This window comes from Ambystoma mexicanum, chromosome 7q, assembly GCF_040938575.1.
Source record: "Ambystoma mexicanum isolate Mex_15411 chromosome 7q, UKY_AmexF1_1, whole genome shotgun sequence".
In the NCBI taxonomy this organism is placed as follows: domain Eukaryota; kingdom Metazoa; phylum Chordata; class Amphibia; order Caudata; family Ambystomatidae; genus Ambystoma; species Ambystoma mexicanum.
In genome coordinates this window covers 747911463-747938574 of record NC_090941.1, presented here as the reverse complement: position 1 = coordinate 747938574, position 27112 = coordinate 747911463, and the positions used below count along the sequence as shown (strand labels likewise).

At 47.2% G+C, this 27112-nt stretch overlaps 1 protein-coding gene across 2 annotated transcripts in view; it reads left to right on the top strand.

The window, feature by feature from the left end:
* ATM (ATM serine/threonine kinase) overlaps positions 1–27112 on the top strand; it is a 3046976-nt gene that overhangs the window by 2327544 nt on the left and 692320 nt on the right. For both annotated transcript variants that reach the window (XM_069640412.1, XM_069640413.1), the window contains 2 exons: positions 4676–4795; positions 4892–5126. In XM_069640412.1, the coding sequence (XP_069496513.1) occupies positions 4676–4795; positions 4892–5126 (355 nt within the window). The remainder of the gene's footprint in view (positions 1–4675; positions 4796–4891; positions 5127–27112) is intronic.

The following is a 27112-nucleotide window of genomic DNA, read 5'->3' as shown; positions in this document are numbered from 1 at the left end:
TGTTTGGGCCAGGCTGTTACCAAACAGACCTTGTCCAGGTGGATAATCCTATCTATTACTGAGTGTTACTGTTTGGTGGCTAAGGACCCTCCGGTAGGATTACGTGCTCTCTCTACTAGGGGCGTGGCTACCTCCACTGCCCTTCAGCGGGGTGTTCCTATTCGGAATATTTGTGAAGCAGCCACATGGGCTTCTATACATACTTTTGTCAAACATTACGCCCTGGATTCAATCCACAGGCAGGATTTGGTCTTTGGTAAGGCGGTTCTTTATTCCGCCATTTGATTGGGTATTCTAAATTTCTAAATTCTTTTCCCACCTCCATAGTTTGGTACTGCTTTGGGAGTCTGTCATAGATGTGGAATACATCGGAGGACGCAATCCCCTCAAAGAAGAAGTTAATTAACATATCTGGTAACGTTCTTTCGATGGGATGGTCCTCCGACGTATTCCACATCGCCCTCCCAACCTGTCCCTCTTGAGAATGTCTTATGCGATTGCAGCTTACGTTTCCGCAGGGCTATCTGCAGTCATACTGGCCGGAGATTGGTGGCACGCATTCTGGGAAAAAACTACAACTGTGGCTACGGGCGTCGTGCATCCTATATATAACATCTGGTGACATCGACCCTGGGCGGAAACCCTTGCGGGAAAGCGGATCAATGTGGATGCCCTATGCCGAAAATTTGCCGAAGCAGCTCAGATGTGGCCATTACCTGTCATAGATGTGGAATATGTCGGAGGAACATCCGATCGAAAGAACGTTACCAGATATGTTAAGTAACTTGTTCTTTTAATGTAAAGTTCTCTGTGTATACAGAAAATTGAAAAGTGAAAAACACACTTATTGCATAGATGAAATTCTTTTTGAAGAACAATTATTATTTCAAAACAGTTTGCAGGGAGGAAGGACACCCCCCATGTGTCCAATCATCCAGATATATTAATTCATCTACATCCTACCTAAAGTTCTTCTGACAAAACTGTTAATGAATTCATTTGCCTTTTGAATTCTAGTTCACATCCAATTCACTTAAATAGATGGTCAAATCCCTAGTAATGGTATATACACAACATTCTTCTGCAAAGAAACCAATGGGCAGAAGAAATAGTTTTTTATTACTATAACATGATGGAGCTGCATATGAAGGTGTGACACCGAAAGCCATAACGATTTACCCAAATCTGTTTCACTGAGCCACTTGCATGGTCAAATTCACTTAAAAAATATATCTTCATTTCATGAACTACGAGAGATCTCATATTCCTCTCATGATGCAAATCATAGAATGAGTCAATATCTTTTTTTCTTTTCTTGCATTTCCTATTATGGCCAAAAAGTGACAATAATAAATACAGGTATGCATGGGCAGTTATTGCATGATTCTTAAATCCCCTTTTCACTTCCTAAAAAAGGTTTCAAATTACCTTGAATTAATCCATCGTAGGGTAGTGAACTCTGTGGGGTAAGGCAGATACCATTAACCACACATGCCATCTTTTTTTGACTGTGCATGTGCTGAATGTGAAGACACGTGCATAACACATATCGCGTCATCACATGCCTTGTACTAGCACTGCTAACGCGTATGGAAATACATGCTTCCAAAAACTGGTTGCCATCTTTGATAGATTCCCTTGTAAAATAGTAAATATAAACTTAATTTGATCTACCTCTGTCGATACAATTTAGGAGCTGTTATACATGTATAGTTAACAGTATTAAATTATTGCCATTCCATTCTATGCAATATTGAAGAACCTGCAGATTTACCAAATGCAGATTCTTATGTTTGATTTTCTTACATTACCCATGTTGGTGGGGAAAAGAGTCATAACGGATCCTTTGAAACATAGAAGTTGCTTTTCTGCCTGTTGGGCCAATCATTTCAGAACTTTCAGTGAATTGTTAAACAAATCAGGGGGTTGTCTCAAGTAGATATAGAGAGCAAATGTATTAGACAAGTGCAGAAATGTATATTTCAGACCCAGTGTCATGTGATAGTCTTGTACAAAGCCATTGAATGGTATAACAACACAGGCTTACTTAGCTTTGTTGTTGAATGATAGCATTTCTAATTCATCCTTTAATCTTACGTTGACTTTCTGTGTTTTCAAAAATGTGTTGGCAGTATTTGGAGCCTACTTCATATTAGACAAAGTGAAGGTGTGTCTTTACTGCCTTGCTGAATCTGGACCAGTCATTCATAAAGGTGGGTCCTGTGGCACAGGTCATACTTTTCTTGCCATTTAATATTCCTCTATTTGATGCACTAGGATTTTCATTCTGTCTTCTGAATTCCAATTAAGTTCGAACAAGGAGGGTTCAATCCAAAGTCAACATGGGTCCATTTCCTGTATTTAACCACCAGAAGTTGAACAATCTAAATCATGTAATTTCTTAATTACTTCCAAGGAGCCTTTTATTTGATGGTAGTGTTTGATGCTTTGGGTCTCGTGGTACCTTACATACATGTTCTTCAGCAAGCGAGGGTAAGAATTACGTCTTTCAGATCTTTAAGGTGTTCCCTTAAGGTGAGGTGGATTTGGCATTTAGGCACAATCATAGATGCCATGGTATTTTCCGAGTCGGGCTGATTTTCTGATGATGAGCCAAGGTACAGGATGGCTCCAATGTCAGATACCCTTTTTTTTTTTACTTGTGAGCGCCCCACACAAGACTATCTTCTACATGTGGGGGATCCACAGGTGAATTGACCTCTCACAGCAACATCAAATATTCTCAGTTTTGTTTCAGTGAGTTTCCCAGGAAGTGAGTTTTGGGATGCATTCCTTTTATCCATTGGACAATCAGGCTGATGTATGTGTTCCACCTGTTTTGCTTTTCTGGACGTTATGATTCTAGCTAAAGATGCTTAATGTCATAGTCTTGGTGTACCCACTGAAGTGTTCCATTTCTGGAATGTTTGTTTACCATTTCTAATGGTGACGAAGTGCTTCTGGTATTGACAATCTTGTCTTTTTTGAGATTTTTTCATCTTCAAACTAAGCCAGAGGTGGAATAACTGTTTCGATACCAGTGGCCCAACATTTTTTAAAGGGTAGTCCTGTCCTGCCCTGAAGATTAACCTCAGTGGAGTTTACATTTTGTTTTTTGTCTACTTGGTGCACTATACGTTGGAGCTTTTGCACAGCTGTACCTTTAAGTATTTGACACTTAAAACCGTGTTCTTTGGGCTTTCAATTCAGTCGTAAGAATGAAGAAGCTGCAAGGATTGTCACAGAATCAGCTTATTTTATACAGTCTTTAATCTTTTGTATTTACTGTAGTTATTTCACCCTTTCATTGAATTCCGTGCAGCCAGAATCTTGCGATACATTTTTCTCTGTGTCCTTGTCCATTCAAGGCATAGGACAGACTTTGTAGCCTTTTACCCTCGATAAGCCTTCAGTCATTCTACAGTCCATCAAAGACAGCCTAACACCATATAGATGGACAACAATTTATAGCAACTGATGTTTCTTCTTGAAAAGAAGTGGTGATGTCAGAATAGTACCTCGATGGAGGTTGGCATTTATTACTGTTTGTTATGAGGAAGCAGGCAAGGTTTCCCTTTAAAGGGTTTATTGTCCCTTTGACCAGGCGAAGAGCAACAATTGGAGCATTTGTAAAGTGTGTGTTAAAGAAATCTTTAAGTTTAAAAGGGTTGGCTTTTAAGGGCCTGGTCGATTTGGCGACACTTAATCCTTGAACTCTAAATGTCCTTGTCTTATTTGCAGATTTAATATTCATAATGAGCTGTCGCGTCCTGCCGAGTGTGGTTGTCAAAAATCCAAATAAACCACCTGTAACATTAATCCACCAATTTCTCAGACATTAGACTGTGCCAGTTTCTTGTACAGATAGTTATTTGGTGACAACGAAATTTAATTGTAAAGTTGCCCTTAATGATGACACGTGTTTCAGCTTGTGCCGCCTTTTTCAATTCAGGGCTTGTTATCATTGCCATTCCTTGTTATTTGAGTCTTGTTTAAGATGTTCTTTGGTGTTTGCCAGAATATATGGGTTAGATCATATAGATGTAAAGACCACCAGCCGACATGTGCGATTGAGAGGACAGACGAGGCAACAGGATCTAACCCATATACTCTGGCAAACACCAAAGAACAACTTAAACAAGACTCAAACAAGGAATAGCAATAATAACAAGCCCTGATTTGAAAAGGGCGGCACAAGCCGAAACACATGTCATCATTAAGGGCAACTTTACAATTTAATTTAATTTCTTTGTCACCAAATAAATAACTATTTGTACAAGAAACTGGCACAGTCTAATGTCTGAGAAATTGGTGGATTAAAGAAATCTTTAAAGCCACTACTTTGACCACCTGGTGTATTTTCTTTCCAATGCTTGAGCAAATCTTCTGGTAGTGAATCATTTTTATTAAGAATGTTGAAGGTCCCTCGTCAGTCCACATATGGACTAGAGTGTTATTGTTTATAGCTAGTGCCAAACCGTGCCCTTGTGCGACACTAAAAAGATTTTTAAGTTAAAGCTTCTGTGGAGGTAGGCATCTTTCCAACAGAGCGAATATTACGTAATGTATGTTTCTGCTTTAATGCCATCAAATCTGGTTTTCTATCTATGTGAAATTAAAATCATACTTTGCTAATGTTCCGCTGAAGCTCTTCTTAATATCTCTTAACCTGCAGGATAAGGGAAGTGGAGGAGTTATGCAAGGGGAGTCTTGAGTCTGTTTATTCTCTGTACCCCACACTATCCCGGTTGCAGGCTCTTGAAGAGCTTGAAAATATAGGACCACTTTTCTCCAGGTACGTATACATCAGTGTTCAGAGTCATATTTACTTTTCTTGGCCAAGTGCATGCTGTGGTCTGCAATGCATCCCCTTTTAAATCTGTGCTTACAGATCACTTACTGAGCAGGATTTACATGAGATGTACATGAAGTGGCAGAAGCAGTCCTGCCTTCTTAAGGACAGTGATTTCAACTTCCAGGAACCTGTCATGGCCTTGCGCACTGTCATACTTGAGGTTCTGCTGCAGAAACAAGAAGATAACTCCAAAAGAGAATGTATTAAAGGGGTTCTCACCAAACATTTGGTTCAGTTATCTCAACTGGCACGGACTGCAAAAAATACTCAGGTAAGGTTGTGTCGGTAAGTGATACTGAATGATTTAATTGCAAAACAAGTTGTCCTGCATTGGGTTTTTCATATGTTCTTTGAACATTCCCTGATACCAGGCTGGGAATACTTTGATTCCCAACCGGATATCAGAAAATTAATTTAGCTATAGGTAAGTGATCGTCATTAGTAGCCTCTCAACAGAGAAAACACATGTTTTTTTGTTTATCAAATGAGGCACATGATACAGGAAAATTGTAGTTTCTGATGACTTTATTTGTTGACTGAATGTAAAATTACAAACTGTGAATTGCTGTTCTTAGCTAAGAATACTGGGGTTGCTATTCAGTTGAGGGCATTGACCCTGCCGAGAAGGCTAGTATGGATCCAGTATGTATTTATTTGACTCTACAAGTGCAGTGCAGATTTACAAAAAAAGCCTGGGTCAGTAGAAGATGAGCAATAGTGGGAGCAGAATGCAATACAAATAGGGAAGAACATTTACATTTAAGTGCCAGGAGGAAGAAAGAGCAGAAGCAAGACTCAGCTCATGGAGGAAGGGGGATAGGTAATATAAAGAGAGATCGCAAATGAGCGGGGGAAATCGGAGAGTAAGCAGAAGCCATATGGATGAGAACCCCGTCAGATCATGTGCCAGTCCTGTTGTCGAACCGGATTCGCGACTCATCCCCCACCCCTAGACGCCTGTGGAGATTGTATGACCCGATCCTTAGTAATATGGTCCTCGGAGATGGGATTGCGAAGGCCATCAGGAACTATTTTTGGGATAATGAAGAGGGGCCCACTTCGATTGCAATTGTATGGGAGGCTATGAAGGTGGTCATCAGGGGGAACTCCTAGCCCATGGGGCTGTCTACCGCAAACGCAGTTTGGAGATCAAAGCCTGACTCGAGACTGAGGTTGCAGAGGCTGAGAGTAGGCATAACATCTCTGAAGGCACACCAGTGGCTCCAGATGGCTCGGAATAAACTAGAGGCACATCTTACAGAGGAAACTGCCCAGGCCCTAATCAGAACGAAGCAGGGATATTACGCTAATGGCAGCAAAGCCAACAAATTCTGGGACAGGAAGCTGGCAAAAACAAAGCAACGGAATGTAATAGTGGGACTACGGAACCCTGAGGGAGTAGTACAGTACTCAGAGGATATTAAATTGCAGTTAGCAGAATATCACTTTAAAGAAACCATGTCGGCCTCTCCCCGTTCGACAATATATATTTAGGGCGGCCCTCTCTCACCTTACTGATGCAGATCAGGAATCCTTAGACTTGCCTATTATGAAGGAGGAGGTAGATTCAGTGATTAAATCCCTAAAGGCAAGAGCCCCAGGCTCAGATGGCTTTACGCCTAATTTTACAAGATTTTACAGGTGCAGCTCTTGCATCCCTTGACTAAACCTATTTAGTCTTTTCAGCAGATTTGGATGACAACAGAATCCATGCAAGAATTGTCCACCTATCTTGCTGAAACCAGGAAAGTACCCCAGGAATTGCATCTCTTACAGGCCTATTTTGTTGCTAAACATTGAAGTGAATATTTATTCAAAGATTTTGGTCAATCAGTTGGTGGTGGTTTTGCCCAAAATAATTGATGTGGATCAGACCAGGTTTATCCTGGGTAGAACCATGAGCGATAATATTTGCCAGGCCTTGAACTTGGTGGACGTGGCAGCATCAGAGCGCTGCAAAATGGCACTTCTGGCATTGGACGCCACTAAGGCCTTTGATAAAGACGACTGGGCCTTCATGAAATTGACTTTTGAGGGATTGCTCTTTGAGCGGCTCTTCCAAACAATGATCCTGGTCAATTATAAATCACCCAGAACGTACCTACGGGTAAACCAGAGGCAGACATGTTCCATTCCACTGACCTGTGGAACCAGACAGGGGTGTCCCCTTTCCCGCTAATCTTTGCCCTCATAATGGAGCCCTTTGCCTAGCGAGTCCGGGGTAACCCCGCCATTGATTGGGTAACGGTGGGTAGGAAACAATACAAGTTGTCCCTCTATGCCGATGATGTGAAGCTCACCCTCACGAACATCCAGTCATCCCTCCCTCATAGAACTAGACTCCTTTAAGCGCACTGCAAGCCTGTTGTTCAATTTCTCAGTCAGGGGCATTGGGGGTGGGCTTGATGCCGGGGAGGTTGGGGCTCTCCGCCCCTATTGTCCGATAACATGGGAAAGCAAGGCTATAGGGTATCTAGGGGTCCGCATCTCATCAGATCCGAAAGAGCTATATACTGCTAACTTCTCACAACTTTTCAAGGACCTGGAGGCAACCCTGGAGCGGTGGAAAACCCAAGAGATCTCCTTAATGGGCCGCATCACGGCTTCTAATATGATTTTGCTTCTGAGGTTCCTCTATCAGAGTGCAGCGCTTCCAGTGGAGATCCCGCACGGACCCCTGCTTCGTTTAAAAAATAAAGTCTTTCAGTTTATCTGGCAAGGGAAGAAATGGAGAATCCTCAAAGCAGTGATGATGGGTAATGCCCAGCTGGGTGTGATAGGGTCCCCAACATGCACAATTACTACACTGCAGCACAGTTGGCTCACATCCTTGCTTGACACGCGACAGATGACCTCCCACGAAGGGTAGAAATGGAGCAGTCCAGGCTCTTGATTGCCCCTATGCTCCCTGACTTATATCTCTACTCTACTGTGGAAATAATCCATCCACTAGTTCGGCAAGGAGCAACCCGAGAGCTCGGGCCATTGTTCTTACCCTACTGGAGGGCACACGAGGGGGCAACATATTGAGGTTATACGGACTCCTGCAGCTAGATATGTGTACTATCAGTCATTGGTATATGACCCAATAGGAGGTGGATCTGGGCTGCCCCATCGAGGATCAGACATGGGTTGATATCTGGTCAGGGAGCTACTCCTCTTTCAAATGTGTGACCAACAAGGAGTGAGCCTTTAAACAGACATCCCGGTGGTACAACCCTCCCGATGAAGCTGCATAAAATTATGAAATCCCTGGACCCGGGGTGCTAGTGGAATTGTGGGGAACGAGGGACATATTTTCACGTGTGGTGGGAATGCCCAATGGTCCAGACTTTCTGGGGAAAAGTGACAGCTACAATTGAGTCAATGACCCAGGCACAGCTTCCCCTGGAACCCAAAGTAATGTTGCTGGGGGTGCCAGTCCCAGCGAGATACCCTAGATTGGGGTTGACAGCCAGGTTGCTTAATCACCTCCTTCTGGCGGCGAGAATTACTATTGCCCGGGCCTGGAAAGCCCCAGAGGGGCCGCTTATTTCCCATTGGTGGACACAAATCTGGGTCATCCTTGTAGCGGAAAAGGTCACAGCAACTAAGGAGGGGGTGCTATACCGATTCACAGAGATTTGGTCCCCCATACTGGAGTTCAGCCTAGACTTCCTGGCACAAGTATACAAGTAACGCCAGGTGCAGAGTTCTTGCAAAGCTACGAATGACTGTGGAAGTTGGCCAGACCAGGCAGGGAAAGATTAGAGGGAGGTATACAATGAAAGGAGAGAGGGAAGGGTGAAATTGATTTGAGCCATAAAGGTTCGATTTACATCTGTCTGGCATTCTAAAATCTATATTTGTGCAACCAAACTTAAATAAAGTTGTTAAAAAGACAGCAGGGAAACAAAAGTCAACAAAGAGCAGCAAGACAGAGAGGTATAGTTGTACTTAGAATGAGCAGAAATAGAAGATCAATATGTGCATTAATGATGGGAGTGAAACAGAGAAACTGCTGAGGCAGGGATACCAAGAAGAAGTGAGGGGCAGTGTTCAAGATGGGAAAAGGCCAGATTAAGAACAAGAGACATTATACCGAAAAAGGTAAGAAAAGGGCAGGTTTTTTAGATGTTTTGAAGTTGACTTGGCAAGAATGGGCAATAGCAAACATTTGGCTGGTAAAAGAAATTGACGAAAGAGGGGAGAGCTTGTGGGAAATGAATTGTTGGGGTGGAGCAGTCATGGGGGTAATGAATGAGAAAAATTGGGAATGTTGGGTAAATTAAGGTGTAAGGAATGGGCACGCACCCCTATCTTGACCGTTACGTACCACAATATGTAGTGTCACAGGCCAGAATAATCAGTGAAAGACGAAAAAACAAATAAGTGGGGCACAACTCTGGTATCTTTGTACATAACTCATAAGAGGATGTAACTATGACACAAGAGGGATATGACCAAATGTAACCTTGGAGAGGGTCAGAAAAAAAACAAATCTAGTAGGAAACAAACAAAAGCCCCAGTCTAACATAGGACTTTTCGAATTGATTCTTTCCGCACACAGATTCCTTATCTATCATATGCTATTGGCAGCGAAGCAGATCTTTGGAAACTTTTCTACAACCAGGAGCACAGCGTGGCTCCACGTCAGCTCTGCGCGATGCCTCTATGCCCCCCAGTGCTACACGTGACATTGAGGCCAGTACATATTGAGGCTCCACGGCCAGTGACCTCATTTCCTTTTTTACATGCATTTTGTACACTTTGGGAACACGCTACTTTATTTGGGAAAAAAGCAGAAAGAATGCCCAACCCTGCTAATGCATCAGGTTTTAAACCTTGAATGGATTGCGGCAGGCACATGTTGGTGTTGGATCCTAATTGCATCTGTTTGTATTGCTTAGGTGAAATGCATGATGGCAGCAATTGCAGGTTGTCAATCCATGCACCCAAGGCAATCCAGGAAAGGGCTGCTAAACTCTTCACAGCAGCTCAGACCACCTGTCCAAGGACAGGTTGCACGCGAAGAAAGACAAGAAGAAGCAGCACCGCAAGAGGTCTCATTCCCCTGATAGTTCGTCTCGTCGCCATTCTTCTTTGTCCTCAAGGAAGAGGAGTCATCAATCCAGAGACTCCTGGAAGCACCGTCACATGTAGCGTTTTCCACCCAAACATTTACATAAGAGGAATGGGAGAACTTCCCATTGAAGATGCTAGACCTCTTCACCAAGGCCCCGGAGCCGATGGCACCACTGACTCCAATGGGACCCACTGTGTTGCCCCAAAACAGCAGGGGAAATCTTCTGCACGCAGACGGGGTTCGGGCTTGTACACCAGCGGTGATGCTGAGGATGACAGAGCCACTAAGGAGTATGCCCTTTTGCTGATGGAGCCATTTCTGACATAAACATGCCACATCTATGATGAGGAAGGCGAATTCATACCCTTTGGGTTGTAACCCAAGGGCTAAACGAAAGAGAGGGACTTCCCAGTGTTATTTTTCAGGAAAGGTGAGGACATTCAAGCACTGGCCTCAGAACCTCAGGAGACCAGCGGCAGTTTTGACACTTCCACTGAACTGGATATTCTTCCTGCCCCAACTCCGGGTAACCACAGGCATCTTTTCAGAGGTTAATGACCAAGGTTGCGGATACCCAGGTTTCATCGGCCCCTACCTGGGTGAAAGTCCAGTTCGTATTGACGTACCTTCTGGACGAAGGATCCAATAGGAGACCTTACTGTCATTTAACATAGATGTGGAGGCTCAAGTGAGACAGAGCTGGAAGAAAACATCATCCAGCTCCTTCCAATCATCTTTTTTGTCCACCCATGCCCTCCCTGAGGGCTTTAGTGGTTCAAGCTGAGACAGCTGACTCAAAGACATCCATCTTTCATTCTCTCCTACCTGACAGAGAAAGTAAGAGACTGGACACCTGGGGAATGAAGGCGTTTACCTCGGGCAGAATTGTTCTCTGAGCAGTGAATGCCTTGTGCGTTCCGGAAAAGTTCTCTTTCGGTCTTTGGTCAGCGGTGGCCAATGAGCCCGATCATATCCCTGAAGGGGATATGAGAGAGAGGTTTCTGGCAATGGTACATGATGGCAGCGACACTTTATGCCAAAACCTGCATTCAGCCCTCAACATAGCTGACTGTGTGGGATACTCCAGGGCCAAGTACATGGATGAGGCTATCAGGCATTGTGCAGGATATTCAAGCAAAGCTACTGGGTATGCCCATTGGGTGTCATGGCCATTGAGCAAGGGACCAGGCCTTCATCACCCTCAGGTTCCAAATGGACCCAGTCCTGGCGCCTCTGGCGCCAGACTCGTAGAAAGGTGTGCTTTGCACACCCTGTGCCTAAAGGCACGTGCATCAGAGCAGGCCATGGCCATAGAACATCATTGGGAGGCACGTTCCAGAGTCCTTGGGAGAGGCAAGGTGGAGCCACAAGGCGGGGCCAAAGGGAGGGGCCTGAGCCAGCCTATATAAGGCCAGCCCAACCACATGCCCTCGCTTTGCGTTATTCTGCTTTGCAGCATGACGCTTACCGCTGTTCCTCATCTTGATTCCTGTTACTCCATCGCTGAAGACCACCTTACCTGATTCCAGCCGCTCCATCGCTGAAGACCCACCTTACCCGATTCCAGCCACTCCATCGATGAAGGCGCACCTCACCTGATTCCAGCCGCAGCGCTCTACCACTGAAGGCGCACCTTACCTGATTCCAGCCGCTCCATTGCTGTGTGCGTATCCTACCTGCATTCCATCACCGTCGGAGCCTTTTCCTCACCCGATCCGGACTTCCAGCAACGCAGGAGCTTTTGCTTCTTCTCCTCTTCAACGCCGTTCTTCACCCGGCGCTGCGGAACTGCCTTCAAGCACCCGCACTCTGCTCCACACCGTCAGACCGCTCCTACAAGGGGAAAAAGACACACAACAGTTTGGAAGTCTTATAATGACGAACTCTTGGCCGCACCATACCCGAGTCTTGAATGCCATATAACGGCCAGCTTACCTGTTGACTTTGAGAGCACACCATCCTCAAGGGAATCCCCTGATCCGTTCCACGCTTCCGATCTACCATCTTCACACCTATAGGGAAGAGCAGAGACATTGCAAGAGTTATTACTACTTACCACCAAGTCAAAAGACTCATTTGCAAAGACATTATTATAAACAAACAATAACCATAACCAAAGACTTACCTTCCAAGTGGATTGGTCACAGCTGGTCTGGATCACCACTTTTGCGGGCCAGTGAAGCAACTAGGCCCACTCTACACGCTGATGCTGAAGGAAGCAGGACGGAGAGCCCAGCATTACAAAATAACAGGTGAGCTTGCATGGGAAAACTCTTTCACACTACGTTTTGGCACGAAAGGGGCGAGGGGATTCGTAACACCTCCACGCCATCTTCATTGCCTCTCATCTCCTCCCAGGGGCAGTACCAACATCCCGAACAACATACTCCGCAGCAGATGGGCAGGACATTCGATACGGGGGAACCAAGCCGAGGGAGGGCTCCAACCGTGCCCCAACGCCCCCGCAGAGACCAGGTGAGCGTAACATTGGGAAGAACCTGTTAGGGGCCAAGGCCTACAAAGCCCTCCAAAGTTTCGCATCTAGTCCAAAGTGACAGAGAAGTCTTTGGGGTTGGCGTTGCAGAAACTCTCTGCACCATTCGTGAGAGGTCGGGACATTTACTGCTCTTCCTCTTATGACCCCCATGGGGTCCCTGGAAGACTGCAGGGCAGACGCTTCCCAAGAGGCAGAGATGCCCCTTACAGGTGGAGCAGCAGAGACCACTGTCCCCTCAGCCACCTAGGGTGCAATTCCTCTGTGATGAATTCTGCCACAACTACCCTGCGTGAGGGAGAAATTCCCTGTTCAGCACAACATTGTTCGCACCAAGTCTGATGCTTGTGCCCTACAGGTCGTTCAACAGCGTTCAACAGCGTTACTGCCTCCACTTGGCTCTCTACAGCATCTCACCTCTGGACCACATCCTCTTGAAGGAGGTCCATCAGCTTCTCTCGAAGTAGGCATCATAATTGCTGCCATGCTCAGAATGAGCCAGTCGTTTAAGGGGTAATTTTCTCATCCTTGAGAAAGGAGGTGGCTTAAGTCCAATTCTGGATTTAAGGCTTCTGAATTGGTACCTGTGAAAGGGCAAATTCAAGATGGCAACTCAAGCCCCGATCCTCCAAGCTCTCAATCTGCAGGACTGGTTGGTGTCCCTGGACCTTCAGAATGCCTATTTCTACGTGCCCCTTCTTCGAAAGCACAGAGTGCCTGAAGTTTTTTTGGGCCAGCATCACGATCAGTTCAGAGTCCTGCCGTTCGGTCTTCTTTTGGCACCCTGGGTTTTCACCAAGCTGCTGGCAGCGGTACCGCCTCATCTCAGGAGGGAGGGCATTCATGTCTTTCCCTACCTGGACGAACTTGCTTGTTCGAGCTCGCTCCCCGGACAGATGTTCCTGCCTCAATCATTTCTGTGCTTGCAGGGTTTCATGGCCTCATACGTTCTGGTGGTTCCGGAGATCGACTGCGTATGAGGTTGCTCCTCCATTGCCAGTGGTCTCCATTTTTAGGTTCACCTGTCGGAGCTCCTTCAGATGATAAGCCGAGTTGCTCATGACGTTACTTGGTGGTCCCTGAGAGACAACCTAATGAAAGGTGCTTTGTTTTCGTCAACTCTGGCCACAGGTGATGTTGGTCATCGATGTGTCCGTGACCGGCCAAGAGCACATCAACTTGCTGGAGCTGAGAATAATCAGGGTGGCCCAGGTTACCTTCCTCCACTCTGTTATGGGCAAGACTTTGCTAATCCTAATGGAAAACACAGTGGCCATGCACTACCTCAAAAAGCGAGATGATGCGTGGCCCTTGCCGCTATGCAGAGAAGTAATGTGACTGTGGTTCTGGGCTCTGGAGAACACCATCTCTCTGATGGCTTCCAATCTTGTCAGAAGGGAGAATTTCATGCCAGGTGCCTTGAGCAGACTAGCCTCGGCTTCCCACGAGTGGGAGCTCTGTCAGGAAGTACTTGAGTTAATTGTCTCCTGCTGGGGAACTCTTCAAATGGATCTGTTTGATTCCACTGTGAACAGGAAGTGCAAGCTGTTCTGCTCCAGGGAATTTACTTGAAAGGGAGCTCCGGGGGATGCACTGATGGTGGAGTAGACATTAAACCTCATGTAGCTGGTCCTGCTGCTCCCTGTCATCCCACTGGTCCTAAGGAGACTGCACCTGTTCAGGTCCACGTTGATAGATTGCTCCAGACTTGTCCCGGAGAATGTGGTACCCAGAGTTGCTGGACATGCCCAACTGCCCTCCCTGGTGCTGTACGCAGAGAGTGGATCTGCTATCTGTCGGAGGGCTCCATCCGAACCTCAGCAGCCTCAACCTTCATGATTGGCTACTGAGAGGCTGAGATACAAGGAGTGGGACTTGTCAGACAACGTCCTGGATGTGCTCCTATCAGTTTAGAGTCATGCAACTAAGTCTATTGATGCCTACAGATAATACATTTTCAACTTGGTGCTAGGAGAAGGATCTGGACCCTTTTATCCTGTATGTTTCCCCTGTGGAGGGGTACCTCGCTGCTATTTTGATTTTCAAGAGGTCCCCGGAACAGATATAGTTCTTGACAATCCCCAGAATTATGCCGTTTTTGCAGGGTCTGTGAAACCTTTTCCCGGCATGGGATTTGAATTTGGCTTTGTCAATCCTAATAGGAGATCCATCTTTTACCTATGCCGCATCCTTCCAGGGCAGAGGAACAGTACCATCGGCTGGACCTGGTGCAGTCCTTCTGCTACTAGTTCTCTCAGACGACACAGATCATGAAAGATGGCCAACTTTTACTCTGGTGCACATGTTGGCAGGGCTGTGACAAAACGGGCCCTGTCAAGGTGGATCATTCACTACATCTCAAAGCTCTATGATCTGGCTGACAAGGATGTGCCTGAGGTTGTCGGAGCTCATTCTACCAGAGGAGTGGCATCTATGTCTGCCCTGCAGAGGTGAGTTTCTGTCCTGGACTTCTGCCAGGCAGCAATGGGAGCTTCTCTGCACACATTTGCTAAGCATTACTGCTTGAATTCCCTTTCAGGCCTGGGCAGTCTTCCAAAGTTCTCTGGTCTAGGTGGTGTCCTTTGCTCTCCTCCCTCCTTCAGAGCCATGTACTGCTATGGGAGTCATCGCCCTTCTTACCTGTCTCTCTTGGTGGATAGGCAGTGCGCCATTGGTGCCGCAGTCCCGCAGCATCGTAGTGCTAGGGAAAAAGGGTGGAACTTAGGTTGCGGTGCCTTGATCTATACTGCCCCATAGAGGCATTGGGCGAGCCGATGCACGGCCACACTGTGCACCCTGGTGGCGAAAAGGGTTCCAAAGGTCAGCTGTGGATAATATATCTTGGATTATTATTTATTATTATGGTATTTATTGAGCGCGGACCTAGCTTCGGGAAACAATTGAGTGCTTTTCAGAGGTACCTGCACAGATATACAGCAGGGGGTAGGATACAGAGGGGTACAGAGGAGGGGGTATAGCTATACCAGGTGGCGGGGAGGAGATGGGTGGATGGCATCTTGTGAGTCAGGTGGTACTGGGGCGACTTGATGTCCTAGGGATTGAGGAGGAAAGACTCCTTGAAGAAGTGGGTCTTGGGTTCTTTTCTGAATTGTAGGAGCATGTGGGCGAGTCTGATGCTGACGAGGAGGTGCCATAGTCGTGGGATGTAGACCGAGAAGGTTTATTTTCTGGTCCTTTCTTTTTTGCAGCAGCGGATTTCAAGTCTGCATGTGTTCTGGCTTCTGGTGATGCGCTGTCTGCCTGAGAAGCTGAGTTTCTCAGTGAGGTAGCTGAGGTACTTGGTACTGTCTGCCTTATAGATGATGCAGCAAGACTTGAAGGTGATTTTTTGCGTGCAGTGGGAGCCAGTGACGGTCGATGAAGGTCGGGATGACGTGGTGGTATCTGCGTAGACCCTTGATGAGGTGTGTGGCCGTGTGTCAGACACTTTTCAGGGGCACATGGGAGGGCGACAGTAGGTCTTCGAAGAGGGCGTTGCCCCCATTCAGGATGGATAGGACCAATTCTTGAACAGTGAATCTAAGGAAGGGTTTCACTTTTCGCAGGAGGGAGAACTGATACCAAACGTTCAGAGTTTCCTTAGCTATTTGTGTCGTGACGGAGAGGTGTTTGTCGATGTGGAATCCGATGGACTTGGCGCAGGAGGTGAGCTTGGGTGTGAAGCCCTCGGGATCAGGGTTCATGGTTGAAAGCCAGGTCTGGGTGTTCGATGTTGGTGAGGACTAGGAATTCGGTCTTGGAGGGGTTGATCTTCAAGTATGCACTGGACATCCAAGACTGGATCAGCGAGAGGCAGGTTTTGCGATTGTGGATGTCATTGATGGAGTCGATCTTGAGGTATAGCTGTGTGTCTTCAGTGTATTGGTGGATGTTGTGTGTAGCTAGGAGGCCCCCCAGCTGCTCCATGTATAGATTGAAGATCACTGGGGAGAGGATGGAACCCTGCGGGACTCCACAGGTGACAGGTGTTAGGCAGAAACCTGTGCAGTTCCCTCTGGGACCACTGCAAAAGATTTAAGACTACAGGTGTTTGGCAGTAAACCCACTTGGTAGCAGTCTGTACTTCACAGATTCAATTGGTAGCAGTGGCTGAGCAGTCAGACTTCCCTCAAGAAGAGTTAGGCAGTATACAGAGTATTCACAATAGGTCAAAAGAACTCAGTAGAACAAGTAAACACTGACCAGAGCTTGGTGTAAAAGAGATATAATTATTTATTTAAAACCACATCTAGAAAAACACACAGGCACTAAAAGTAAGCAATTCAAAAACCTGGTCACTAAAAGATATACACTCCCTTAAAAGAATATTAGACAATTCTTTAGTAAAGCCCCACTTATTTTCAGACAGCAATGAGCGCTTAACGGAGATGGTACTCTAATCATTCGTTTTAAAAGGGAGAGAAAAGCAGAGTATAACTTGAAACAGATCCCAACACTTTTGCAAGAACACAACAAGAGAGGAAGGCAAAGTAAAACCGTGAGTTTAGAGTTCAGTAGGCCGGATCCACTTTAAGAGGATCAAAACGAAATGTGTCCAAGGTCACACGGTTGCAGTGCACAAAAGTCTTGAAAAGGTTCAAAAAGAGTTGGACCAAAGAAAGGGACCAGTTAGAAGGTTAATGGATTATTACCTTGTAGCAATCTTTGCCGGGCGAAGAGAGGATCTCGTCGGGGAGGAGGACAGGAGTCCGTTGCACTGCCAGGGAAGAAACCAGCCACGGAGTTCTCAGGTAAAAGGAGCGGTCCTTTTATTCGCGGTCCAGTGGTAAGTGGCTATCCGGTTGCCGGGGTGCTTGGCACGGGCAATTCGACCACAAGACGGCCTGGGATGCGAAGGGAAGAAGGTAAACTGGTTGTGCCCACCAGTCAGAGGAAGAAGCCTCTCCAGCCGGGAGATCTTCTCTGTCGTCGGGAAGTGGTGATTCGGTTCCGCAGGGCTCCACCGGTGGTGTCGTTGTGATAGGTCGGCTCAGCTTCTCCCTCGTCAGATTCTCAGGTCCTGTGGCGACTTCTGAAGTTCCAGTCCCCAAAGCCCTGCTTTTATGCAGCACACCCCCATTCACTCAGCCTAGCTATCAATCAAACATGCTAAGTGGTGGGCCGGCCGGCGCACCACTTGGGCCAATCACACAAGAGTTGACTTGAGTTACCAAGGTAACTCAGTCCAGGGTGCCTAAACCCCCTCCCACGCCCCCTGTGGTACTCAGACAGAGTGGCACCACTTTTGGAGGCTTCTATGGAGAAGCCCGCCAAAAAGTGGAACAAAGGGCTCGACTTGGGTTGGAGTCACAGAAGAGAACACAAACGCCATTTTAGAATCGAGTCCTGGCAAAAAATACCAACCGGCGAATTCATATTAAATAAATAAACCGGCGGTATGTTCGAGGCTATGAGAATTAAATAATTAAAGTTGGTAGCCTCGAACAATGGGAAAATCCCATAGGGATATATTCGCGGTCGAATATAAAAAGTAGTATCTACTGCCACCAGCCAAAACTCGATCAGGGGGGACGGAGACGTGCTCCCTCGACTAACAGACCCCGGGGCAATTGAATTGCCCCGGCCAGTACGTCCACAATATGATGGTTTGTACTGGTTTCTGTTCATAATCTGGGACTAGTAAAGCCAATGATGACTTTACATGCCCTGGGAGACAGTAGTCAGTCCCAGGGCATGGAGTCTATGGTGGGGTGTCACTATGACACCCCTGTGTTACTGCACGGAGGGTGCTGTGTAACACACATAGGAAAAACACATGAGACCCTATGGAGTAAAGGACCCCATAGCCCATAAAACACATTAACAGTCAAAGGAACACCATAAATCATGTCCAAGAGTGGGAGAAAAAGAGTCTCACTCTTGGCAGGAGAAAAAAACAAACTCCAGAAATCCAGCAAAGCTGCTGGGGGACTCACTAGGTTAGGAAATTAAGCCCAAAGAGAGAATTCTCCCTAACACTGGGTGGCATTGGCGATCTAGAGGAGTCCATCTGAACAAACTGCTGGCGTTTGGCGAGGTAGGACTTGAACCAGCGTAGGACAAGGTCGCTGATCCCCATGCACCATTCTAGGGTGTTTGTGAGAAATTTTCAAAGAACGACAACTGATCCTCCCTTACCACCACGCCTTTTAGCAATGATACTTTTTACAAGCTACATTCATTTTTATATTCCAGAGACCATTTCTTATAAATGTATACTAATATTTTCACATAGTCCGCTAAAACCAATTATCGGTATTCGTACATAAAAACACTGATTCAATACCAACATTATTTCATATGGAGCAAATAACATTTCACCAACAGTGCATATACTAAAATGTGTGTCATCGGGTTAGTAAGTGGTGTGATTTATCATTTATAAGACATCCATTTTTTCAGACAGTTCTTCTATCCCTGTTTTTTCAAATTTAATTGAGATACAAAACATGTGAAAGGACCCTAGGGCCCACTTATTATACATAAGACCCTTCAATAGAACTAACAGATAACTTGTCACTCAAGATATCTGATGTCTGTGTCGAAGGCAGGCGAGAGGTCGAGTAGAACCAGGAGGCAGGGGTGGCCGTCGTCAAGGTTGTCCAGGGCATCGTTGACCACCTGTATGGTTGTTGTCTCCGTGCTGCATCTGGGTTTGAACCCGGATTGGTAAGTTTGGAGGAGATTGTTGGTGTCAATGTGTTGCTGCAGTTGCGCGGCGATCACTTTCGCGATGATCTTATCTAGGAAGGGAAGATGGGTGATGGGGTGATAGTTACCTAGGTTGTTGGGATCCAGAGTGGGTTTCTTTAGTAGAGGGAGGATTTGTCCTGTCTTTAAGGTCAATGGGAAGGTGCATTGAGTAAGAGAGTTGTTGATGATCTCCAGTTAGCGAAGGAGAGTTTCTGCGGAGAGGGTCTTGAGGATGGATGCTGGGAGGAGTCTAGGCTCACTACAGTCTATAGAGAAGTTCATTGTCAGGGTTTTATATTACTGTTTTAATCATAAATATACTTGCAAGTTGTAAGGAGTTCCAGAACCTTTCTTTAATGGTTTTGACAAAGGTTGTTCCTTCCGGGTTTGAGGTATAGCAAAACAGCTACCTGGTACCTCAGTCCTGATGCTCTAAGGTCCATACGTTGACAGGGTATTTCTTCCCTATTTCTTCGGGTGGTTTGTCAGTTTGCAGTCATTATTGTCTGACCCCCTCCGCCAAGATCAGTATATGCAGATTGAAGGGGTCAGATAGCTTGGAAAGTCTCAGGTTTTGCCGTCCCTCCAGTTTATCGGGTTGGTCTTGGAAATTTGCATTGGCAGAACCTTTCCTCCCAAGGATCGAGTGCCAAACATCTCCTCAGATTGTACAAGTCCTCCAATCCCAGGGATAAGTTCCCACCTCAGCCTTCCTGCGCTTGCTGGCTCTGCATTCAGGTGGTTCCGAAGGCCCATCTACTCATGAGATTGCTTCAGCGGCTCCATAATTGCCATTGGTCTCAGTTTCAGGGGAACATGTCAGAACTTTTGCAAGTCTCTAGCAGAGTTTCTGGAGACCTTGCATGGTGGCCCCTGCAAGAAAACCTGTTGAGGGGAGCATTGCTTCGGCAACCTGACCTCAAGTAACTGTAGTCACTGATGAGTCGTTAAGAGGTTGAGGTGCTCATCTATCAGATCTGAAGGTGACCCGACTGTGGTCTACCCGGGATTCTTGGGAGGGCATCAATCTGCTCTAATTTAGGGTGATCATGCTGGCCCCGATTTCCTTCCTCCCATCTGTAAATGGCACGGGTGTACTGGTCCTGACAGACAACACAGTAGCGATACACTACAACAATAAGCGGGGTGGTGTGGGGGTCCTTGCCTTCATGCAGAAAGCAATGCAACTTTGGTTCTGGGCTATGAGGAACAACATTTATTTTACAGCGGCTCATCAAGCTGGAGCAAAGAATGGTTTGAGCAGACAGACTTCCACCTTCCATGAGTGGGAGCTCTGCAAGTAAGTTTAATGGATTGCTTTTGTGCTGCAGATTCCTCATCCCATTCCTCATCAGATAAATCTCCCCTTCCAGCTTCAGCTGCTCGGAATTAACTTCGACAGAGGGGAGTAGTGGAGCACAACTCGGCCATTGATCCAGCTCGACTCTGTGCTCAATCTTCGGCCCCGGACATGAGTTCGGGTGTTGTATATATACTGCGTCACTACGCACCACTCCTCAGTTCCTTTTTTTCCCCGCACATTCAGCATGCTGCTCTTGAGTAACACCTAGCAATCTTCGTTCGTTCGAATTTCACTTGACGTTTTTTTGACACATTTCTGTCATTGCGAGCTGCCATTTCTGCACCTCGGATCTCGGGCTTCAAGCGCTGCTCTGATTGCAGCGCCAAGATGTCGGCGACCGACCTGTATAACAACTGCATGTGGTGCCTTGGCTCGGGTCACGACACTGAGGGTGCCGATAATATGGCAAAATTAACCCTAAGTCTGTTCGGGAGCAGGCAGCCAAGCTCGTATTGGGCCAACCACCGTTCAAGTTGTCATCGAAGGCCGAAATGGAAGGCAGACACACCTATATGTTGCCCTCACATAAAAAGAGGTGGTGTCACCAACACCGACGCAACTCTGAGTCCTCGCCTGAACGCGGCAAGTCGTCGGCGGGGCCGACATACAGGCAGGAATTGGAGGACTTTATGTCCCAGATGTTGGCCATGTTTCCAAAAGTGTCTGGGGGCTCACCGCAATGGCAAACAGCAGGCCCTGTACCCCCATCAGCACCCGGTGCTTCCGGCCCTGGGTTAGCACCAATTCCATCGATGTCAGGGGAGCCTTTGGGCTTGGAACCAAGCAAATCTGGCCCGTCTTTGACGCCGGGTCCTTCCCACGCCTCAGGCCCCAATCGTTCTCGATGTGCCATCACCGCCCAGAACGCTGTCCATGCCGATCGCCATTCCTTCAACATCGACTGATAAACCATCGATACCCATCATCAGCAATCAGTCTTTTTTAATGTTGTCCCGATCCGACTTCTTCGTGTCGATGGCACACATTTTCAGCGCCAATGACAGGAGACCAGGGAGATGTTGATCCTATTTATTCGGGGGCTGGCGGTGCAGATTATCTTACTAACCAGGCAGACCTCATTGCCTTGGCAGAGGGACTGCATGACACCAGTCGGCTGGACACTTCTCCAGAAATCGAATTACATTCCTTGTGTTCATTCAAACCTGACCAGCAAGTATAGGTCGGTAAGAGGAGACCCTCTTTTTCTCTCCTCACCCCATGCCAAAAGGTTTGGTTGTTCAGGTGTACACGATGTCCACCGGGGTGGCCTCGTCCAGGCCCAATTTGCCTTCTGACAGGGAGGGCAAGAAAGTGGATGCCCTAGCAAAGAAAATGTTCTCCACCGAGAGTATGGCTTGAAAGGCTACTCATGTCTCCTGTGGCTTTGCTAAATATTCAGTTGGACTGTGTAAAACAGTTGAACATGCAGCCCAGTGCTTACCTGAAGGGGAGTTGCGGGACGATTTCCTGCAATTGGTGGACGACAGGAAGTAGGTGGCCAGACAGTCCTTGCAAACGGGCCTGGCTATGGCGGACTGTGTTGGTCGGTCGATGGGTTTGGCTATCGTACTTAGGAGGCAAGCTTCTCTTCTCGGGGTTCTCGCCCAATGTCCAGAGGAAATTGTTGGACGTGGCTTTTGATGGGGAAGAATCTCTTCGGTCCGAAGACGGATGACTCCTTGTAGAAATTCAAGGAGTCCATGCTTGCCGCAAAGTCGCTAGGCCGAGTTGCACAAACGTCGGCCAAACCTGCCTTCAGTTTTGCTTCAAGGGGCAGAGGCTACAGGCACTATATCCCCTGTGGCAGGAAGGCCCCGCTTTCCGCAAGCCTGGAAGTGTCAGGGGGGCCTCTAGAGGTCAGCAGACAGTGGCAGCAGTGGCTGGGGCGGCTCCGTCCTCAAAGCTGCTTTGATTTCCCCACTCACAACTCACCAGTTGGAGGATGGCTGTCTGAGCATTGGACCCAGTGGCAGGAGATTACCTCTGATACCTGAGCCCTACAGCTTGTGCAGTAAGGTTTTTGTCTGCCCTTCTTAAGAAAAGCTCCAGACAGACCTCCACTACCTCCTTGTCAGCCGGAACAGGAGCTCCAGGAAGAACTGCCAGCACTGTTGTTGAAGGGTGCCGTGGAAGAAGTACCTCTTGAGCAGAGAGGGTCTGGCTGGTATTCCTGGTATTTCCTGGTACCCAAGAAGGGAGGCGGTCTCTGTCCCATCTTGGACCCCAGGGCCTTGAACACGTTCTAGAGGAAAGACCAATTCAGGATGGCGACGTTGAGAGAGATTCTCCAGTTACAAGACTGACTGGTGTCTATAGCTCTTCAAAAAGCTTACTTTCATGTGCCGATAAATCAAAAGCACAGGAGTTTCCTAAGGTTCCTCATAGGGGAAAAGCACTACTTATTCAAAGTACTTCCTTTTGGGCTCACCTCTGCTCCAAGGGTCTTCACCAAGCTCATTGCGGCAGTCGCGGCTCACCTCAGGAAATCCAGCGTCCATGTGTTCCGGTATCTGGATGACTGGCTGATCCGAGGAGGTCACGGATGCATCTCTGAAGGGTTGTGGTGCTCACTACGAGGACTTCCAGGTGAGCGGCCTTTGGTCAGAAATGGAAGCCAGGTGGCACATCAACAGGCTGGAGTTGCGAGCCATCAGGCTTGCCCTCAAAGTATTTTTTCTGTCTCTGAAGGGGAAGCATGTCCTGATCTTGACGGACTACACAGTGGGCATGCATTATCTGAATAAGCAGGGTGGCGTGCACTCCCTCCACCTCTGCAGAGAGGCGATACAGCTGCGTTTCTGGTTACTGGAGTACCATATCTGTCTCAGCTGTTCATCTGGCGGGGACAGAGAACAGTTTATTAGATGCTCTGAGCAGGCAGAGTACATTCTGACACAAGTGGGAAGTGTGCCACGAAGTCCTAGAGGAGGTCTTTGCTTTTGGGGTACCCCAGCAGTGGAACTGTTTACCACAGAGTCCAACAGGATGTGCAGATAGTTTTGCTCAAGGGAATTCCCAGCGAACAGTGCGCTAGGGGATGCATTTCTGGTGGACTGGATTTTTCCTCTCCACTACGCCTTCTCTCCGATACCTTTCATTCCATGGGTTCCCAGGAGGTTGAGGACGTTTCGAGCAACTTTGATCGGGATCGCCCCAGATTGTGCGAGGACGCGGTACTCTGATATTCTGGACTTGGCCATCTGCCCACCTCTCCGGTTGCCTCACCGCCGGACCTTCCTGACCCAGTTTGAGGGTTGGGTTCTCCACCCGAACCCAGAATTCCTCAGCCTACATACCTGGCTCTTGAGAGGATGAGATATGATAGCTGGCACTTTTCTGAGGAGGTACTCAGGGTGGTGCTGGCTGCACGCAGACAAGAGCTCTGCACGCGTGCAGGTGGATACAATTTGAGGCGTGGTTCAGGGAATGCAAGAAGGACCCTATCTCTTGCTCCACCACTACAGTGATGGAGTTCTGTCTGTCACTGGCGTCTTCAGGCCTTCAGGTCACCACAGTCAATGGATACTTGGCGGCTTTGTCTGTGTTCAAAAGGTCCCTGGATCAAGGCTCTTTCTTCACGACCCTGGTTATGGCCCAATTCCTGAAGGGCCTTAAGAATACGTTTCCGACCTAAGCCTTTTGTTGTCCCTAATTGGGATTTGAACCTGGTTCTCACCTTTCTTATAGTGTCTCCTTTTGAGACATTATATTCTTGTACTTTGTGGTTGCTAACATTGAAAACAGCCTTTCTGTTTGCCATCATTTCGGCCAGACGGGTCAGCGAGTTGCAGGCCCATTCTTGCAAAACACCATTCCTTCGCTTTTTCTGGGAAAAGTATCTCTTAACGTGAGATCAGGGTTTTTACTGAAGATTGTGTCAGAATTCCATCTTTCTCAGGCAATAGATCTTCAGGTGTTCTATGCATCGCTGCACCCCTCCAAAGAGGAGGAGCGTTTTCATCGGCTAGAGCCCAAGAGAGCTTTCAGCTTCTATGTAGCAACAACAGCGGAATATAGAAAAACAGACCAGTTGTTTGTAGCCTACTCCATTTCCAGAAAAGGCCTAGCTGTATCGAAGCGACAATCTCACCATGGATCACATTGTGTATTTCGGAATGCTACCATGTCGCAGGCAATGAATTGCCTCCTGGCATCAGAGCCCACTCTACCAAAAGGGTCTCACCTCTACAGCTCTGGAAAGGGGAGTACCGTTTAGGGACATCTGCCGGGCCGCAACCTGTTTCTCGCTTCATACATTTACAAAGCATTAAAGCCTGGATGTAGTCCATGGGGCTGACGCTCGATTCGGAATGGCAGTGCTGCAGAATTTACTGCTATAGAGCTTTCTTCCCGCCTCCGTTATTCCCACAGTTTTGGGAGTCTATCTGATGAGGAATCTACGTGAGAAAAGCAATCCATTGAAGGAGAAATTACTTACAGTAATATTCTTTCTATGGATTCTTCTCCCTCAGATTCCTCATCACCCCTCTCATCCATCCCCGCTGAGAAAGCGTCAGCAGTAGTTGTATGCCTTTTCCCGAGAGGATGGTGTCAGTGATGGTTCTAGGGTCTGTTGCTCTTCTTGCTTGCAAGCCGCATGCCACTTTCTTTTTAAAAAAAATAATTCTAAATTCTGCTTATCCCAATGGGACCCCTGTTTTTCTAATCCTCTGTTGGCTTGTTGGGCCATTCTTTTCTTGCTGCTTTTCCGCTGTAGCGGTTGGGCACGGGGGTGATGGGATGGGAACTAAGGTACCAGGCATAGTGACACAGTATATATACGACGCCCTACGTCGTGTCTGGAGAAGAGGATCAAGCACTGAGTCAAGACGGATCGACAGCCGAGTCGATGTACACTATGGCCCCTGTCGAAGTTTTTTCAGAGCAGCTGAAGCTGGAAGGAGATATATATCTAATGAGCGATCTGCGGGAGAAGAATCCTTATTAATAACATTGCAAGTCATTTTTCCTTCTGGAGGAGACCTCCACTTGAGAGACTCCTCAGGTGGACCTCTTTGCTTTCCACTTCAACACAAAGTGCAAGTTGTTCTGGGAATTTCCTCGGCAGGGAACTCTAGGGGATGTATTGACGGATGACTGGACTTTCAAGCTCCACTATTCGTAGCCTACGATCCCTGTGAACCCACTGGTTGTTTGGAGACAACGCTTGTTCTGGTCCATGTTGATTTTGATTACTCCGGACTAGGGTTGGAGAATGCGCTGCCCGGATTTGTAGGACATGACCACTTGCCCTCCCTGGTGTCACCCAAAGAGAGTGGATCTGCTCTACCACTCGGAAGGACAGTCCTCAACCTGAACCACAAAAGCCTGAACTTTCATGCATGGCTACTAAGATACAAAGAGTGGTACTTGTCGGACGACGTCCTGGATGCAATTCTCTCAGCTTGCAGGCCAGCCACTAAGTCTGTGTACGTGCAGATAGCATACATTCTCAACTTGGTGCCGGGAGTCGAATCTGGACACTTCATCCTGTCCCTTATGATCTGTTTTGGATTTTTTGCTGTCCTTGGCCTGGACGCCCTGCAGATTGTAACTGTGTAGAATTTCCTGACCGCTGTCTCAGTCTTTGAAATGAACCCTGGGCTCTTTGTTCACAATTCCCCCTTTATGCAATTTTTGTGGGGATTGTGCAATGAATTTGCACCAGGCCAGTTTGTGATTTCGGTGTGGAATTTGAATTTAGTCATACAGCGGTCTGGAAGCCCCTCTACCAAGAACGAACATGGGCAAATAACCTCTTCTATGGGTAGGTTCCCATTCGGGAGGGTCTACAACCATGTATTAGCTCACTGTACCTTTCAAAAAGCAGAAATATCCATTTGCCATTTGCATTTCAGTCTGGTCCCACCCACCTGGGTAGTCCAGCACAGAAATGCTAGGCAATTCTCCTCTGAACAGGGAGTACCAACAGCAACCCCAGACACGTGTTTCGGACTTGTTGGGCCTCCTCAGTGAGGTGAAGCTGTGCGCTTCCAAGTACGGTGAATAGGGCATCCAAGTCTGGATTACCGTGGGTAATTTAGGGTGAAACCCCAATCCCCTAAACAGTCATACAAAGGCAGAAACACATGTCTGTGTTTGCTGTTGGTACTCTTGTTCAGAGGAGACTTGTTGATCATTTCAGTGCTGGACTACCCAGGTGGGTGGGACCAGATTGATGTGCAAATAGATTTCTCCTCGGTGAAAGGTACAGTAAGCTAACACGTGGTTCTAGACCCTCCCGAGTGGGAACCTACACATAGAACACGTTATTTGGCCGTGTCTGTTTCCCCAGACCCTCATGCATATGGATTTGAATTTAGTGTTGCCATTCCTTAAGGATGCTGTGTTTAAGCCCTTACATACATGTTCTAAGGTGATTTTTCTGGTTGCCATTGCTTCTGCGAGACGGGTGAGTGAGCTCCAGGCATTATCTGCTAAACCTCCCTATTTGGGGTTCTCCAAGAACAAGATGACTTGAGAGTCAGGCCTTACTCTCTCCGAATGTTGTCTCAGACTTCAATCACTCTAAAAAGACTCATCTTACTGTGCTTTTTCCTCTCCCTCACCATTCTAAGACTTAACACCGAGGAACGATTACATGAGCTACACCTGATGGTGGGACCTCAGCTACTATGCCTC